The sequence below is a fragment of the Labrus mixtus genome, chromosome 6, assembly GCF_963584025.1.
Source record: "Labrus mixtus chromosome 6, fLabMix1.1, whole genome shotgun sequence".
Classification (NCBI taxonomy): domain Eukaryota; kingdom Metazoa; phylum Chordata; class Actinopteri; order Labriformes; family Labridae; genus Labrus; species Labrus mixtus.
Genome location: NC_083617.1, coordinates 30233978 through 30249542, shown reverse-complemented (window position 1 = coordinate 30249542; position 15565 = coordinate 30233978). Strand labels below are relative to the sequence as shown.

At 40.3% G+C, this 15565-nt stretch overlaps 2 protein-coding genes across 3 annotated transcripts in view; both read right to left on the bottom strand.

Annotated features, from left to right (window-relative positions):
* Window positions 1-15565, bottom strand: part of LOC132975962 (uncharacterized) — a 42130-nt gene that overhangs the window by 16558 nt on the left and 10007 nt on the right. The window lies entirely within an intron of this gene.
* On the bottom strand, window positions 4045-14007 carry LOC132975960 (protein quaking-B-like). Of its 2 annotated transcripts, none has more exons than XM_061040877.1 (6): window positions 13531-14007; window positions 10240-10376; window positions 8763-8879; window positions 6826-6969; window positions 5850-5937; window positions 4045-4927 (listed from the first exon to the last, which is right to left on the bottom strand). In XM_061040877.1, exons 1-6 carry the CDS (start codon window positions 13658-13660, stop codon window positions 4545-4547), a joined length of 999 nt encoding a protein of 332 aa, XP_060896860.1. In that variant the 5' UTR covers window positions 13661-14007; the 3' UTR covers window positions 4045-4544. The 2 variants fall into 2 exon arrangements, with proteins under 2 accessions (XP_060896860.1, XP_060896858.1); XM_061040875.1 differs by having other exon boundaries at window positions 4045-4951; window positions 13531-14005.

Sequence of the window (15565 nt, the reverse complement as noted above, 5' to 3'; positions counted from 1 at the left end):
CTGAAGGGTGAGTCAAAAATGATACCGTTTCTATAGGACTCAGTGATGGTAAATTCAAGTGGAAAAAGGCAAAAATATTATTTTGCATTAAGTCTGGGCTATATAACAATCTCAGATTTTTTGTGAGGTTAATTTCAGAAAAGCTGCGGTCCATCCTGTTGTAGACCATGTAACCTGAGGGGAGCCACACTTAAACATGGACGACACACAAACTCCACACAGACAGGACCCTGTCCGGCCGGGTACTGGAGCCGAAAACCTTCTTGCTGTGAGGCGACGATGCTAACCACTGCACCCAGCATGCAGCCCATAAAGTCAAATGATATAAATAATATTATCTTACTAATGAAAAGAACTGTGATATTTTCTGAATGTACTATACTGAGGACACCTTCGCAAAGCTCTATACACATCTTTAGGCATCAGTTAATCTCACCTCCACAACCTCAAAATCTGCTTGTCAAAGCTTCACAAGAACCTTTGTCCCTCGAATAGCATCCATCATAACACACTGACCTAGTGTGTGACATGGGCTACATGATGAACCATTACATGCATCTCCTACTCACACTCTCTTACCCTCCCTTGTCAGTTTCTGACTGTCCTGTAAATTGCATGCAGTCTCTCTTACTGGAGGGATATGATTAATAATGACAGGACTTGTCCTGTACTTTCATTAACTAAGTTATCACATGCTTGGTATTACATGATAAATTCATTTCATAGTATGATTTTCACAGAGCAGAGAATTATTTGTTGGGTGGTGACGACACTATAAATAACTGCATTAGTATTTAATTATAAATGTTTTTTTAGAAGCTAAACTGTTTAATTGTAGTGTGGTAGCATCCAAAGCTCCAAGCTCTTGTTTTCCACCAATTAAATGGTGGAACAAGTACAGCTGAGACGCAGAAGATTAAAGACTATGCACAGACATGACTCTGTTACAAAGACTGTATGAAACATGGACGTGGTCTCCGCGACATCAGCCTTTTGTTTCCTGAAGCTCATCAATAGCGGTCGCCATATTGAATACTTTCTCTTACCTAGTTATAGCGGCTGTATTTTACACTTCCTAAACATGGCTCCTACACTAATAGGCAAAGAGCTAGAGTTGAGGTGGGCTATAAGCCTCAGCTACACAGCACCTGTCTGTTGTTGTCAGTACCTCTGTGTGATGGTACATCACTGTTAGTTTGTATTAAGAATATCAGAGGAACAAAAGTAAATGACCCATCACTGCAAGCCAACAGAAATATATTCATATTAATTAAAGGAGCAGCAGTTATAGACGGGCAGGTTTGTGGTTAAAGTGTTAACAGTCAAAAAGAACACAGGAAACAGACTTACAATCAGCTCAGACAGAAAGAAGAAGCAACAGGGGGCAAAGGTTGATCTGAATACCTTGTAGATTAAATACAACTGGGACAAATGGCACAGTTCTTCTCACAGGGTCTAAATATTTTTTCCACTCACCTCACCTTTGCTGCTCCCTGTATTCACCATTACCACCTTATCAAGCTCACTCACCTCAACTGTACACGCAGCTGTTCCTCAACTGAAACAGAGTATACTGTATGAGTCCTGCCAACCCACACATTGTCAGATTACTCTTTGTCACTAGTATAAGACTTTCCAGCAGAGTGATTATCTGTTGGCGACCCTGTCAGCCTCTGACCACCAAACCTTGTAAATATCTAAGAAAACCTCTCAGCCTTCAGTCCTCCTGTGTTGCCATGTTTCTTTGGTTTGTTTGTATGCCTACCCGCTGGTTTACCATCCCATACGCCTGGTTTTGACCTGTCTTCCACCTCCTCTCTGCTGGTTTGTTTATTTGTACAGACTACCTACTTCTTGGTATTGAGACTCCTGCTACTTCAACCACGTCCCCTGCCTGCTCCCACACAGTACTGCTTCCCTTACATGTACTCTGTGTGTGTGTGTGTGTGTGTGTGTGTGTGTGTGTGTGTGTGTGTGTGTGTGTGTGTGTGTGTGTGTGTGTGTGTGTGTGTGTGTGTGTTTCGACTCAGCCAGCCTGAACTGAACTGTGCTTATACTTGCCTGCTTGTTTCAGTGCCTTCTCAAACTAAAGGGAAAGATATTGCCTTTGGATTCTCTGTCTGATTGTGTGCTGCATTTGGATCTCAACACCAGATTAAATCCTAAAAACTAAAGAGGTCCATCTTCTTCCAAAAAAACAGTAATATCACTCATACTCAACAAAAGCTTTTATTGTATTTTACAGCAAGATACAAGTATTTGCTGCAAGGCTTAATGTTTTCTTGGCTGAAAAGGAGCTTTGATGATAACTCTTTCATAAACAAAAAACGTCCTCACACACAGAGACACGGCTCTTTCTTTATAAAAGCCTCAGAAAGATTCAAAGGTAGAGAAACACAAGAAAGCAGCTACACCTGTTTTCTACAAACTGTCTCTAATCCTGCACTTCATACGTGGTCCTGCAGTATATTGTTTGCATAAACATTTATATAATATATTTCAGCAAGCAACAAGCCTATACAAGAAAAAGAAAAAGATAATAAACAACAAAAAACATACTTTTTATTTTGTCACCAAAGTATTTATTCTCATTAACTTTGAGGTCTCAATCTGTCTGCTGTGCTGGCAGGTGAGGAGGAGGGGAGCATGAATGATGAAGAGGCGATGGCTTAATGTTGAACCCCCCTAAGGCCTCAGTTCTGAAGTCGTAGTTCTGGACTGGAAGCCAGGACTTTTTCCCTGCTTCCAGTCTTTGAACTTTGGTTAAACCGTTCCATTACTCTTTACGAAAAAAACAAAGATGGAACTAAACTAAAAAGAATGAAGTGTATTTCTTAAAATACGATTTCAAAGACCATGATTGCAAATTAAGTTGTACCTTCTTCTTAGGCGTGAAAAACTTGTTTTAAACTTCACGAACAGATGAGCATGATGTCTTCCTCCCATCTTCTGTATCTGTGATGTGCATTTCCTCGAAAATGAACGTGATGCAGACGAGAGATGCAGTATGCACATAAACGCTATAGGGTCAGAGTACCAGCAGAGGGGAGGTGTGTTTTTCATTAAAAACAGATCTGATGGCTATATTTAGATATTATAATGAAAAACTAAACAAAAGGGCATTTGTGAGGATTCTCCTTTTTTAACAGCTGCTGTTGTCAAAGTCGACAGTTTACAGGGTCACTTTTTAAACTGAGACACTTTACAATACTCTGCTGCAAAGGTTGTTTATGGTGCTTTTACACTTGCAGAAGATTCTTGCAAACTTCCTGAAATTTTAAGGATGAGCTGCATGTCTGAACACAAACAGCAGAATATCTCAATCTGACTTTACCCATCATTTTCCTGCCAACCCCTTAGTAAAAGTTGCAGCAGGACATTTATTCAGGATAAATTCAAAGAGTGAGGGTCCGTTGGGGGGGGGACATTTACATCCTGTGACTGGGGCACAACCACTGTATGCATGTGTCTGGTGCAGTCCCATCAACTGCTTCATACCTCCTTCACTATGTTCTTCTCCACTCTTTTGTTGATGTTTTTAAATATTTTGAATTCCAGAAAAACTGCCACCCTATCTGAGTCTGAGCTCATTTATGATATACTCAGTGGAAATGGAAAACTGTCCTGAGGTATCCAAAGTGGACTTTCTGTTAGGACATCCTGGACACTTTGTTCTAAAGAGGAGAGGAGCCATCAGGCCTGTTGTCAGTGCACAGTTCAAAAGTCAGCATCCCCAATGGTAAGGAGTGGCATTAGTGTACATGGCGTGGGTGACTTGAACATATGTGATGACACCATTCATTCTGAACCTTGTCTACAAGTTTTGGAGCAAATGCTGCCAAATGGACAACTTATTTTTCTTATATCAGCAAGACAAGGAGTGGATCTGTCTGCAGTCAGTATTCTGTGATTAGGAGAACACCTCATTGCTTGTGTCTCTAAACTTCTGTGGTGCACACTGGCACTTTATCAGAACACCACAAACCATTATTCATCACCAGAATTCAATCACACAAGAGTTTCAGCAAGCAAGAGTTTAAGTGATGAACCCGTCAGTCACACAATGTCATGGACTGTGATGAGTGTGATCGGTTTTTAATACAACGGTGCTTCTGTGTGTGATATGAAGAACATTTACAGTATGACAAACATGTCAAAAACAATACAGTTTAGTCTTCAGCCAATCAGATGACAGTAATAACACAGTGAATGCAGTTGTACCTGAATGCTCAGTTCACTGTTGATCTTTATGTTTGAGCAAAATAACTTGGAAAAAATACTTTAATTAATAAGATATACAATTTTAAAGTAAAAACAAATGTCTTATTATTTAATTTATTTCAGAGTGGAGATTTATTGGGAGAACAGCATGAGTCATACGATTCCCAGAAAAAATCATAACAATAACTTAAATGATAAACTCTGTACAAAACTCTGTTGAGTCTTATTGGTCAAAACTCAATCCAGCAGTGGGCTTCACTGCGGGCTTCAACTGTGAACAAGGCTTGTGGGTGAATTGTTGCAGAGCACTTGTTTGATATCTTTCAGGAGGCATGTCTGAGGAGCAATGTGGGGACTGGGCTCCACTGGCTGTGGGGGTGGTGATGTGGTGTAGGGGAGCAGTCGCATGAGCAGGGATGGGATGGCTTACCCAACACCCCACCAGAGTCCAGGGGGTACTCCAAGATGGAAGCCGGCGCTGCCAGAGCATACTGGTAGTCATATGGTGTTGCATAGATCAAACCAGACTCAGGCCCTGCCCCAGGCATCAGTGCTGCTGGGTGAGGCGTCCCATTGGGCAGAACTGTCTGGATCTGACGAATCAGAGGCATAAGGGTAGGGCCTGTGGGGGCAGGGGTACGCAGGCCAGTGGGTTGGGCCAGGACAGGGGCAGGACCAGAGAAGATACGAGGAGTCTGAGAGGATGCTGCAAGACAGAAGGCAAGGGAGGCTGAGAGAGATATGGAGACGAGTAGGAGAGGTGAGATGAGAGAGAAGATAAGGAGAGCAGTTAACACAGAAGTCTCTGAGTGACCTCTGATTGGTAGCAGGATGGTCAGACTGTGTCAAATCAGTTAGATCTCTGGTCGGTTTTTAGTCACAAAGTATTTATGGTTGGTTCAGAAATCTTTGAGTTATTGATTGTTCTCTGAAACAACAACTGGGCTAACAAGAGACACTAACATTAACCTCAATAGGACAAAAAATAGGACATGGGTACTGTAGTCCCAATTCAAAACATTAGAGAGAGCTATCTCACGCCTCCCCCTCCTGCCCTGCTGATAGGGTATGCATACAGGTTGCCATATTGCCGAAGCTTCAGTGTTTAGCTAGCTCTACATCTGTCTTGAAACCTTTCTGCGTTCTAAACTCTCTATATTGTTACGGCCTACCTTCTCTGGTCAAAAACAAACACAGACCATCTTAGAGCAGAATCTAAAGTTAGAAGGAGGACATACTTACTGCTGCATTGTTGTCAGAGAAGCCAGCACTTCAACATGTTTTTTAATGTCTTATAGTTAGGTCATTTTATGATTATATTTAGTAGATAGCTTACATAATGCTCCTTTAAGGAAACCAGCGTCAATGCTATTTTCAATCTAACACAGTTATCACTTTCCGGCCCAAATGAACTTGAACCCACATTAGAAGCATGTTAGTCAACTTCACAGCTCAGCTGGACGCACAGCAGGGGTCCTATCCTTGGTAAAAAAAAAATCAGTGCATATGCTGATACATTCAAAGAGTTTTTAAGTATGAACTACAGCTTTGGCCACAAAAGGGATTGAATAAAACACATGGACAAGGACACAGGGTGAGGCATAACACCAGATTGGCTGGTTTCTTACAGGATTTGATGTTAGCGTCTCTGTACGTCCCATTCAGGATGGCTAACTCCATCAGTTGCATCTTCTTCAGACTGTCCTCCCCCTCTGCCTGAAACCAACAGCAACAACCATCATGTACTTCTTCTGAACTATACTTACAGTTTATCAAATACACACTCACTGTAGGCTACATCACAGGGGATAAAAGTTAGCCACCAGAAGAAGAAGATATACTTTATTAATCCCACAAGGGGAAATTCTATTTTACACTCTGTTGTTGAACATGACACACACATGCAGAAACAGGATCCAATGGACATGCACTAATGTAATTAAAAACTAAAGAGATGTTAAAATGAGTAGGCTGCTCCTGGACAGTGCAGGAAGTGAACTGGCACCTCTCCAGCTACCAGACCAATTTCCAGAATGGTGTGCACCAGGACTTGAACCGACGACCCTCCAGCTCCCAACCCAAGTTCCTAAAGACTGAGCTACTGCCGCCCCGGAGATAATAGGTGCTCAAGTTCTGCTTTTAATTATACTTTTTAGGTGTTTTGATGCATGTATATTCATTTAATTCTTTGGTTACATAAAGATTGTTCAGTCAAAATAAATTTGATAATAAAGTATGCAACATTAAAAATGTTTAACATGGACATCACATTGATAAAAACAGATCCATTGTTGAGTGTTGTGCGTTTTAGCGCACATGCTAATTCTCAACACTTACTTTTGAGAGAAAAATAGAAGTATTATAATATTCCCACAATAAAGCATCATTAGTCATAAATTGCGCACACACTGGTCATTTAATCTTGGAGCCTGATTCAACTCTGTATATTTCCAATAAAAAAGTGAATCTAATTACCGGAGGCAATTCATCAGTAACTTAATGGTCTGAATGGCTGAGCTCACTACTGCCAGTTAGGTGAGATACTAAATCACAGACAGGTAAGAATGCAAGAGAGGCGAGATGGTCAGAGATCATGTGACTCACAGCAGGAACCAGCAGCTTGTTGACCTCCTCCACGGCTTGTTTGAGTTTGACCTCAGCTCGATTCTGTGCATCTTCCACTGTGATGAGGACATGAAGGTCCTCGTTCAGATGCTCCCAGTTTGGCTTCCCTCGATTCTGCTCCTCCTACATAGAGACAGAGAAATTGCAGACAGGTGGTGACAGGTAGAGGAGAAGACACGTGGGTACAAGTAGAGACATAGAGAGAGAGAGAGATGTATTTGTTCGGATATGATTTATGTCTCATGGTGACAATTCACTTTCAGAGATAATGTTAGTGTCCCATTTAAAAAGACAGAGGTCAATCCTATGAGGAAACAGACTGCACTCTTAATCTATACCTGGCAAACTGAGGAGCTGCATCTGATAGGGCAACAACACACACTGTGCCAACTGACACACACCAATGCTCATAGTTGTGTTTATATCGCCTCTTTTCTCTGCATTCCTTTGCCTCTCCTCCTCCTGTTGTTCTCTCCTCCTCCGCTTACCTCTGAGACTCCTCTTCTCCTTTTCTACTTTCCCCTCTCTCTCCCTCCCTCCCTCCTCCTCCTCATTTCCTTCCTCCTGGCAGCCGTCTCGTCCCTCTCCTCTCACCTTTCTTCCTCTTTCCTTCTACTTGCCCTGTCCTCCATCTGGTTTCAATTAACCCCCTGCTGCTTCTTCTGTCTTATGTATCCTTGTCAGCGTAGCAGATGGCTAACCTTGTTAGCATCACAGATGCAGAAAGACAAACACTTTTTGCTTTTGCAGCCGTGTGACCTGAAAGGTGTGAAATTGTTTCGATCTTTATTTTCACATTATTCACAGAATCCAAACTTTTGCCACAATCAGCTCAAAACTGATTAAAGTTTTTGTCCCCAGCAGACGAAGGAAACAGAGAAGTACACGTGAGGGGTCTCAGTAAAAACTGTCATAGTTTTTGTATTTTGGCAGTCACTGTTTGATTTCCATAGAGATGGAAGTTATCCTATATCATGTATGTTGACATCTGTAATTTGAACACTCTCAGCAGCCAAATTCCAAGACAACCTCACGACTTATCATTAACCTGATAACAATATTTCCCTGTTTTTGTACTAGTCTTGATAAGTGCTCTACAGAGAAATGTGATGAAACCTGAAGCATGTTGTCAACTGACAAAAACACTAGAACTTCTGACCTTCTGCAGTTTAATCTGTGATGAAAAAAGAGTAAATAACCTCACTGCTGTTATTTTTTGTTTTGCTAACTGTTCTCTTGTCTTTCAACTTCTGCATGCAAAAATATAATCAATGTTAATTCAAATATTTTGTGAAATAAGTCAGCTTCAGTGTCAAACTAAAATATTCTAAGTAAATTAAGATAAGAAAAACAAGCAGCTGCTTGGAAAGTTTAAAGTTTTCCTTAAAGGAAGAATATGCAATTTTTTGATCCAGCAGATGAGCACCAGATTATACATGAGGGGAGGAGTCAGCCGGCTGTTCGGGCGATGTAAACAAACTGAAGATAGGACTCTGAAAACTCTGAAAACATCACAGACAGTGGGACTCGGGTGTTACACCCATTGTAGACAGTCATGACTCACAGAGTTATTTTCAGAGGATATACTGGATTTCTATTACATTTAAGTGTGAAAAATCACATATTCTTTCTTTAAAGTTAATTAACATTTTTTAAACACCATGAAAATTCTGCATCTATTTAAAAATCACCACGCTAGCAAACCATAACAGAAAACAGCTAGCAGATAATTATTGATCATATATAGTACAACTTGATGTGAGAGTAATAGATGACAAACATGCTGTTGATCTTCATTATTCAAACAACAAGAAAACCAACACAAAAACAGAGTCTGACATTTTAAGCTGCTGAAATAGAAAAACGCAGTTAAGGGTTTGTACACAGGTAAACAAGATTTAATGCTGGTGTCTTACCTTCTTTCTGTCTCTCATGGAGCCCCTCCCTCTCACCATGATCTTACATTCTGTCTCTGTCTCCAGCTGTTTGGCTGTCAGACCACGAGGACCCAGTATTCTCCCTACAAAGTTAAACTGATAGAGAAAGAGATCACAGTCTGGATACCATGAAGACTGATTACTGAGCAGATATATCTCCCTCTTACTGGCCCAATCAGCTTTTCATCAGCAGCAGACCAGGTTGAAATAAATCATGAGGGGAGGGATTCATTATGCTTAAACACATTTCAGTATCACACAGAGAGCCATCAGTCCACCCTTCCTGCCGGCTCCCTGTTGACTGATTCATAAATCATGCACCCTGCTTCCTGCTCCCTGCTGCCTATGAACGCTCCCTGCTACCAGTTAACAACTTTATCTTTCTGGTTCACTGCTCCCTTATTTAGTAATCCTTGGGACCTATCCCTCCTTCTCTTGCTCCTGCTCACTACTCAATGCTGCCTGTTCCCAGATACCTCCCGTCATCTTGCCCCTTCTTTTCTATTTGCTTCTGCCTATATTCCCTATACACTCTTCAGTAGACATCTGTTAAGCTTCTTCTAAGAAACTTTGCACTGTCACTTCCCTGTTTCCTTCTGACTAGTGCCCTCTGTATGCTCCCTCCTCCATATGCCTACTGGCTGCTCCATTTCTTTCTCCCTGCTTCCCAAAGCACTGCAACCTGCTTCCCCTTCGCTGCATTACTGCTTTCTACTCTGCTACTTTTTTCACTCACAATTTTGTTACAAAAAAATAGAAAATAGAGTGCTAATCAAAACCGGATTTCAAAGTGCAGCCTTGACCAATGAAATGTGATTTTGTAATAACCTAAAGTATCGGACACATTAATGTCAATGGCACAAGATGAAAAGTCAGAGTGTGAATAAAGTGAATAAAGTTCATCCTGAGAGCAGCATGAATATGAGATCCATATTTCATCACATCATCCAAACAGATGATGTGAGTTGGTTCAGATATAGATTCAGTTTAGCATCATGCTTGTGTAACAGAGGTGAGAAGAGTTTATTTGTTATAATTCCATTAAATCTTTAACATGCGGGTTAACTGACCTCATCAGATCTGCTCATCTGACCTTGCTAAAGCTGAACTTTTTGTTTTCTCTCTCTGCAGGTTGATAGTTTAATAATAATAAACCGCTAACAGTTTCATGTTTTTTTTGGTTTTGGTCAGTCTGAGGTATCATAATAGTTGACACTCTCCTTTCTGAGCTTTGTTACATATGGGTCTAAAAATTCCATGAATATGTGAATATGTTACATAAATGTTTCCTTTTTAATGTCGTAAACTACTAATCATAGCAACTCACTGGTGTGATAGCAATCCATTATTGTCATATGTTGACCAGGTGTGCACACACACACACACACACACACACACACACACACACGCACACGCACACGCACACACACACACACACACACACTTACACACTCACATCAGGATGCTCCTTTGTGGGGACGTACAGTTTCTCCTGAAGATGGATGATTGGACCGACGGCTTCAGGCAGTTTGCTGATCCTTCCAGAGCTGTTCAGAGTGTCGATGTACATGTCTTTCCTTACACGGCTGATCTCTAAAACACACAACACCCATACATATTAACACACAATCTGACTGTTCACTCACATGTGTACACACAACATGTTAGCACACAACAGGTAAAAACCCTCACATTTATCATTTCTGCTATAGATGATCATTGGTTTTGAGTGCGTAGCACATTCAAAGTTGGTCTAAATAAATACTCTCAAAGTCACAGGAAACAGGTTTGAACGGGCGGCAAACCTGGAAAAGTAAGTCAACATGGCTGAGTATTCTATCGTTTCACAAAGAAAAGGGGCTCTGAGAATAAATATTCAATCATGAAAACAATCGTTTAGGTTCACAGTCCGTATGGAAGTATACAAAGAAGTAAAAAAGAACCCAAAGACCAAAAACTGTAATTTGAAAAACAAAACGTAACATAACTTAAGCTAGGGAAAAAGACAACTCCAAAATTAACATTCGAAAGCCTTCAAAAGAGGAAGCGTCATTAAAAGGAATAGTATCATGAGAGTGCCAGGACCAGTTCCAAACTCAAGCAATCGGTCACAATCCAATCAAATGAAAGACTTGTTGGAAAGGAAGTGAGCAGTTAAGAGCTCAAATCAGTGTAGTAAGTGTCAGTTAGTGTAAATCTGAAAGATAGTGAAAGAAAAAGACTCAATAAACTGACAGAGATGGAGAAGGGATGCAAGGATACTGGTACAAGATATTGGTCCAATAAAAAGCTAGATTTAGTATCTCTCCATGGGGACGATCTATAGCCTACAATACAGTTTTTTTGCTCTTCTTAACGGCCTTGATTTCGCTCACTAGAAATCTGCTAGACAGAGCCAACATAGCATGAACATAGGGGGTCAGTCCTATGTTCCCACAGCCCAATGGTCCCACAGCCCTATGTTCCCACAGGGTAGGGTTAGGGTTAGTTACCCTAACCCTAACTGATACACATTTATGAAAAAGGAAAGGTGGGAACATAGGGCTTAATTTTGAAAGAAATCTTGTGGGAACATAGGCACGCTGTCGAACATAGCTAACAAAGGCTAAGCAGTGTAGTGGTATTTGCCACTTGTTACACCAACAACTTCTAAGGCTAGTCTAATATCAGCAAAGCTGTATTTGTTTTGAGGGGTGGTGGTAAAATGACATGTTAAATCAAGTAAAGAAGAGAGAGGTGAAACAAAGCAGTTAACATTGTCAACTGCATCGCAAAGACGCAAGAAACTTCCCAGTAAGTCTCCCAGTAACGCTTGGAACCAATAAGGTTCAGTTTGTCATCACGTAAACATTATTCTGGGGGCGCTCTGCCTGGCTTTTACAAGAACATGTGAGAAAACGTATCGGCAGAGTTAATGGATATAATAGTGATGAGTTCAGCAGAGATATCTGGAGCTTTGATGTTTAACAGTCAGACACCAGTGACTTCATTTCCGCTGCCATAAAGGAAAAGCTTGTACCGTTCATTTTGAGAGACAATGCTACCTTTGGGGAAAAGTGTTGGTAGCGTTGGACCATGGTAGTGCAACGCTTGTGCTGCTTTGCATGCCACATATATTCCAGCTCAAGAAGAGTATACTGTCAAAACACAGTGATAGTGACACCATGGCACGTGGTAGACAGACTCTGATAACCATTTAAATCAGTTTGTATCTGCTTTGTTTTACAGTTAAGAACCCCTGATGTCATTGTTTTCCAGTCTCATCCTCCCAGTGAGGGATACAGTTAATTAATTTAAACACTGGTATCCAAATCAGTACTCAGTCAGGTACCTGAACGGTGCATCCTGAAGAAGGAGAGAGACAACAAATCATCACAGAGCGGGAGAGAGAAAGAAACCTGTTTTCAAATGCAGCTGCCAAACTTCAGTACTTAAATGGTTCAACATAAATGTATCATGATTTACATTGTTTTCAGAACCCAGTGTCTTAGCTTTGCAATGGCACAGTGTTTCTGTAAAAACAAAGCAAGCGTTCAAGACTCATTGTGTGTGGCCTCACTGCTTCACTGTTTCATTGTCTTCCTCTTTGCCAGTTCTGTACTTTGCTGGATAACCCCCCACCTCACCCCACACACAAGCACACACTGTCTCATTAGAATTTGAGATTGTAGTCATCTCAACATTTCTATGTAAATAAAAAAACAAAACTAAGTGTGATGAACAGTTTGAGTTGTTAAAGATGGATTGAAACATCAGACATAATATTCAGATGAGTGAACATATCAAAGCTGTATGTGACTGTATGAAGTTTAATGAATGTTTCAGGGATTAAACATAAGATTTGGTTTGTTTTGCAGAGACAGACAGAGTCGTAGAAGAATTGAAGATATCTCAAACCAAACATATGAAGTACAAGTAATGAAGTATGAGTAAGTATTATATAAACTCATTTTTTTTAATATATAAAGACTATAAAATACAGGATTTTCTATATGCATCATCTAATTAATACGATTTTTATTATGTTGAGTCCTTGTCATACTTTTGAGTAGTTTGCTGTACTTCTGCAGTACACAAAAATACAAATGATTGAACTCTTAACATCTTCTTTATCTTAACGAACGTAAAAGTATAAATGTAGGATTTTTACTTTTTTATATGTTTGCACTGTAGAAGGCTACTATAACTGAAGAGTGCTATTTCACCACAGCTTCTGAAAGATTGTATTCGTTGATTTGTTAGCTGTGTCAAGGTAATGGGTTAATTAATGCATTATTTCCAACAATAAGTAGCTCTACTCAGCAGTGGAGTAACATGTTACCACTATACTTAGCATGTTATGAGGAGCCACAACATACAAACAGCCAGCTTGATTTTAAATCACTGCCAGCTCCATGATATGTAATCCTGTTGACGACATGCTTCCCATATCGACTGTTGAGTCTGTTGCCTTCAGAGATCTAATTAGTAATCTTCCCACATAATGAAAACAGTGTTATTATAAATGTTGTGAAAAATCACACTGTCACAGCAACACTAAATCAAGTGTACATTAATATGAGTATTTAAGCAAAAAAAAGTCAATCTGAAGTTACTTTCCCAAGTAACTATTACTATTATAAAGCACTTAACTTAAGCTAGTTACTAACTTTCACTAACTCTGTTTGTTCCCTGTAAAGACATGCAGTCAGATAGACAGGTATTCAGACAGACAGATGGGTATTTAGAAGTCTAGTTGGGGTCTCACCCTCGTCCAGGAGTCTCTCCAGATGCTGAAATATCCCACAGAAATTTGGCAGACTGCTCATCAGCTTCTTATCGTTCATGAGCTGCATCAAGTAATCCGGACTTGGTCTAGTTTTCTCCTTTCCCTCCATCTCCCCCACCGGTATCCGGCACAATGTAAGAACACAGAAGTTAGGGTGGTCCGGTTCACAGTGGGCCTTTTGCTTGGGTACAGAGCATTTAACAGACCAGGACCCAGAGCAGATCCTAGAGCTGCTCTCTGTCTCCTCTTGTTTTAATCCAACAAATTAATAAACGAGAAATCACAGACATCCAAAACCCTCATGAGGCAGGGGAACCATCAGGATCAGAGGAGAATCCAGAGTGACCCAAGATGTGGTCCCTTCAGCAGCTCCAGCTGTCTCCCCGGCTTTCTGGAGCCCCCCAGTGCACAGTTCTCTGTTCCTCAGGTCCTCAATACAATCTGTCACACAAGACACACTCACTCTGAGACAGACTGTGTAATGTGTGTGAGGGTGTGTGTGCGGGAGGGGGAGCTTAAACAACAATACAAGATTTCAGAAAAGAAGTTTAGTTTAAGTCTGTCAGACAGCCATATGTTGATTCACCTTCTTCAGCTGTTAAAACACAACAACGGGTTGTGTGATGTAACATTTTACTTTAAATGCACTGCAGTGAGTAACTGAGATCACCCACGGTGCAACGAACAACACTTTCAAAACTAAGAGGACAAATACTTTACATGTTTATTTTTCTTCTCCCAGTTCAGTTTGTAATTGTTTTCCATTGTTATAGTAATGAACATTAATGTTGACTAAAAGTAGTGTTAAAAAAGTATTATAATAAAAACGTCCTGGCTAACTTCTGACTTGACACACACATGCACACACACAGGTACAAGCAGACACAACAACATATAAAAACAAGTTTATTCAATATCTATTGTTGCTATATACTATACAGATTACAGTATGAGTATGTTCACGCCATTTTCACAACTTTTTCACAAAACCTGTTTACAACCCTATCCCTAAACGTTTTCACACATGTAACAACTCATTCAAACTACATGTTAACACTTATCTGACATGTTTACACCATTATGAATCAAGATGTTTAGACCATTATCACTAAACACATTCACATATTTTACCTCAACTTGTTCATATATTTAACTCTATATGTTCTAACATTCCACACATTCAACCTTTCATCACTCTTCAATCACTCAACAAGATCACATATGTTCACATCTTCATTCAACCTATTCATAACTTCATCACTTAACATGTTCACACTTTCATCATGTAACAGGCTGAGAAGTTCATGAGTCTTTACTCGCTTGTACACAGGTGAGTAACACATTCACACAGCACGGTCACATCATCAGCAGTCTACATGTACACTCTTACTCCACTTTACTTTCACACTTTCACCTGTCACCATGTATATAACCTTGTTATCACTTAACATGTGCTAACTATGTGAGGCTACCTCTGTACTTTAACTGTGTACTCTGTTGAATGAAGAACTGGTAAATATTACCATTATTTTTAAATATTCTAAGTGATAACAATCTGAAGAAAAGAAAACATATTTCATCTAAGTTAAATGAAAAGGGCGAGAAAAAGGGAGAGAGAAAACGCTCTTTCCCAGCGAATAAAGTTAGTTGGAATCTGCTGCTTTAAACACTTTAATTGGTTAAATGGTTTTACTTTTTCATATGGAAATGAGGTTCCCCCATCTCCCCCTTTGGACAGCCACAGAAGGGAAGAAAAGCCATGAAAGGAGAGGAAAAGGGTCGGAAAGAGAGGTTGGGGTGCAACAAAACTTCTCCTTCTTGTGTTTTGGCTGGAAACTCGTCTCTCTGAGCACAAAAACGTCACGTTGAAGAATGTGTGAACCACCACCAGAGCCTCTGTTTGACTCAGGCTTTGTCCGCCTGGATGCAAAGCATTAAAGAGTGCCTGCAGACTGTAGGGAGGCCTGCAGCCAAAAACTCAGGGCTTCAAATACTCTTTTATCTACTAAAGAAG

Excerpts from the sequence above, each read along its gene's own strand:
- LOC132975960 (XM_061040875.1), bottom strand. The coding sequence starts at position 13,660 with ATGGAGGGAAAGGAGAAAACTAGACCAAGTCCGGATTACTTGATGCAG. Across the intron at positions 8,880-10,239 it reads CCACAAAGGAGCATCCTGAT|TTTAACTTTGTAGGGAGAAT; the intron begins GTGAGTGTGTAA and ends TTTCTCTATCAG. Across the intron at positions 4,952-5,849 it reads AGACGCTAACATCAAATCCT|CCTCCCTTGCCTTCTGTCTT; the intron begins GTAAGAAACCAG and ends TATCTCTCTCAG.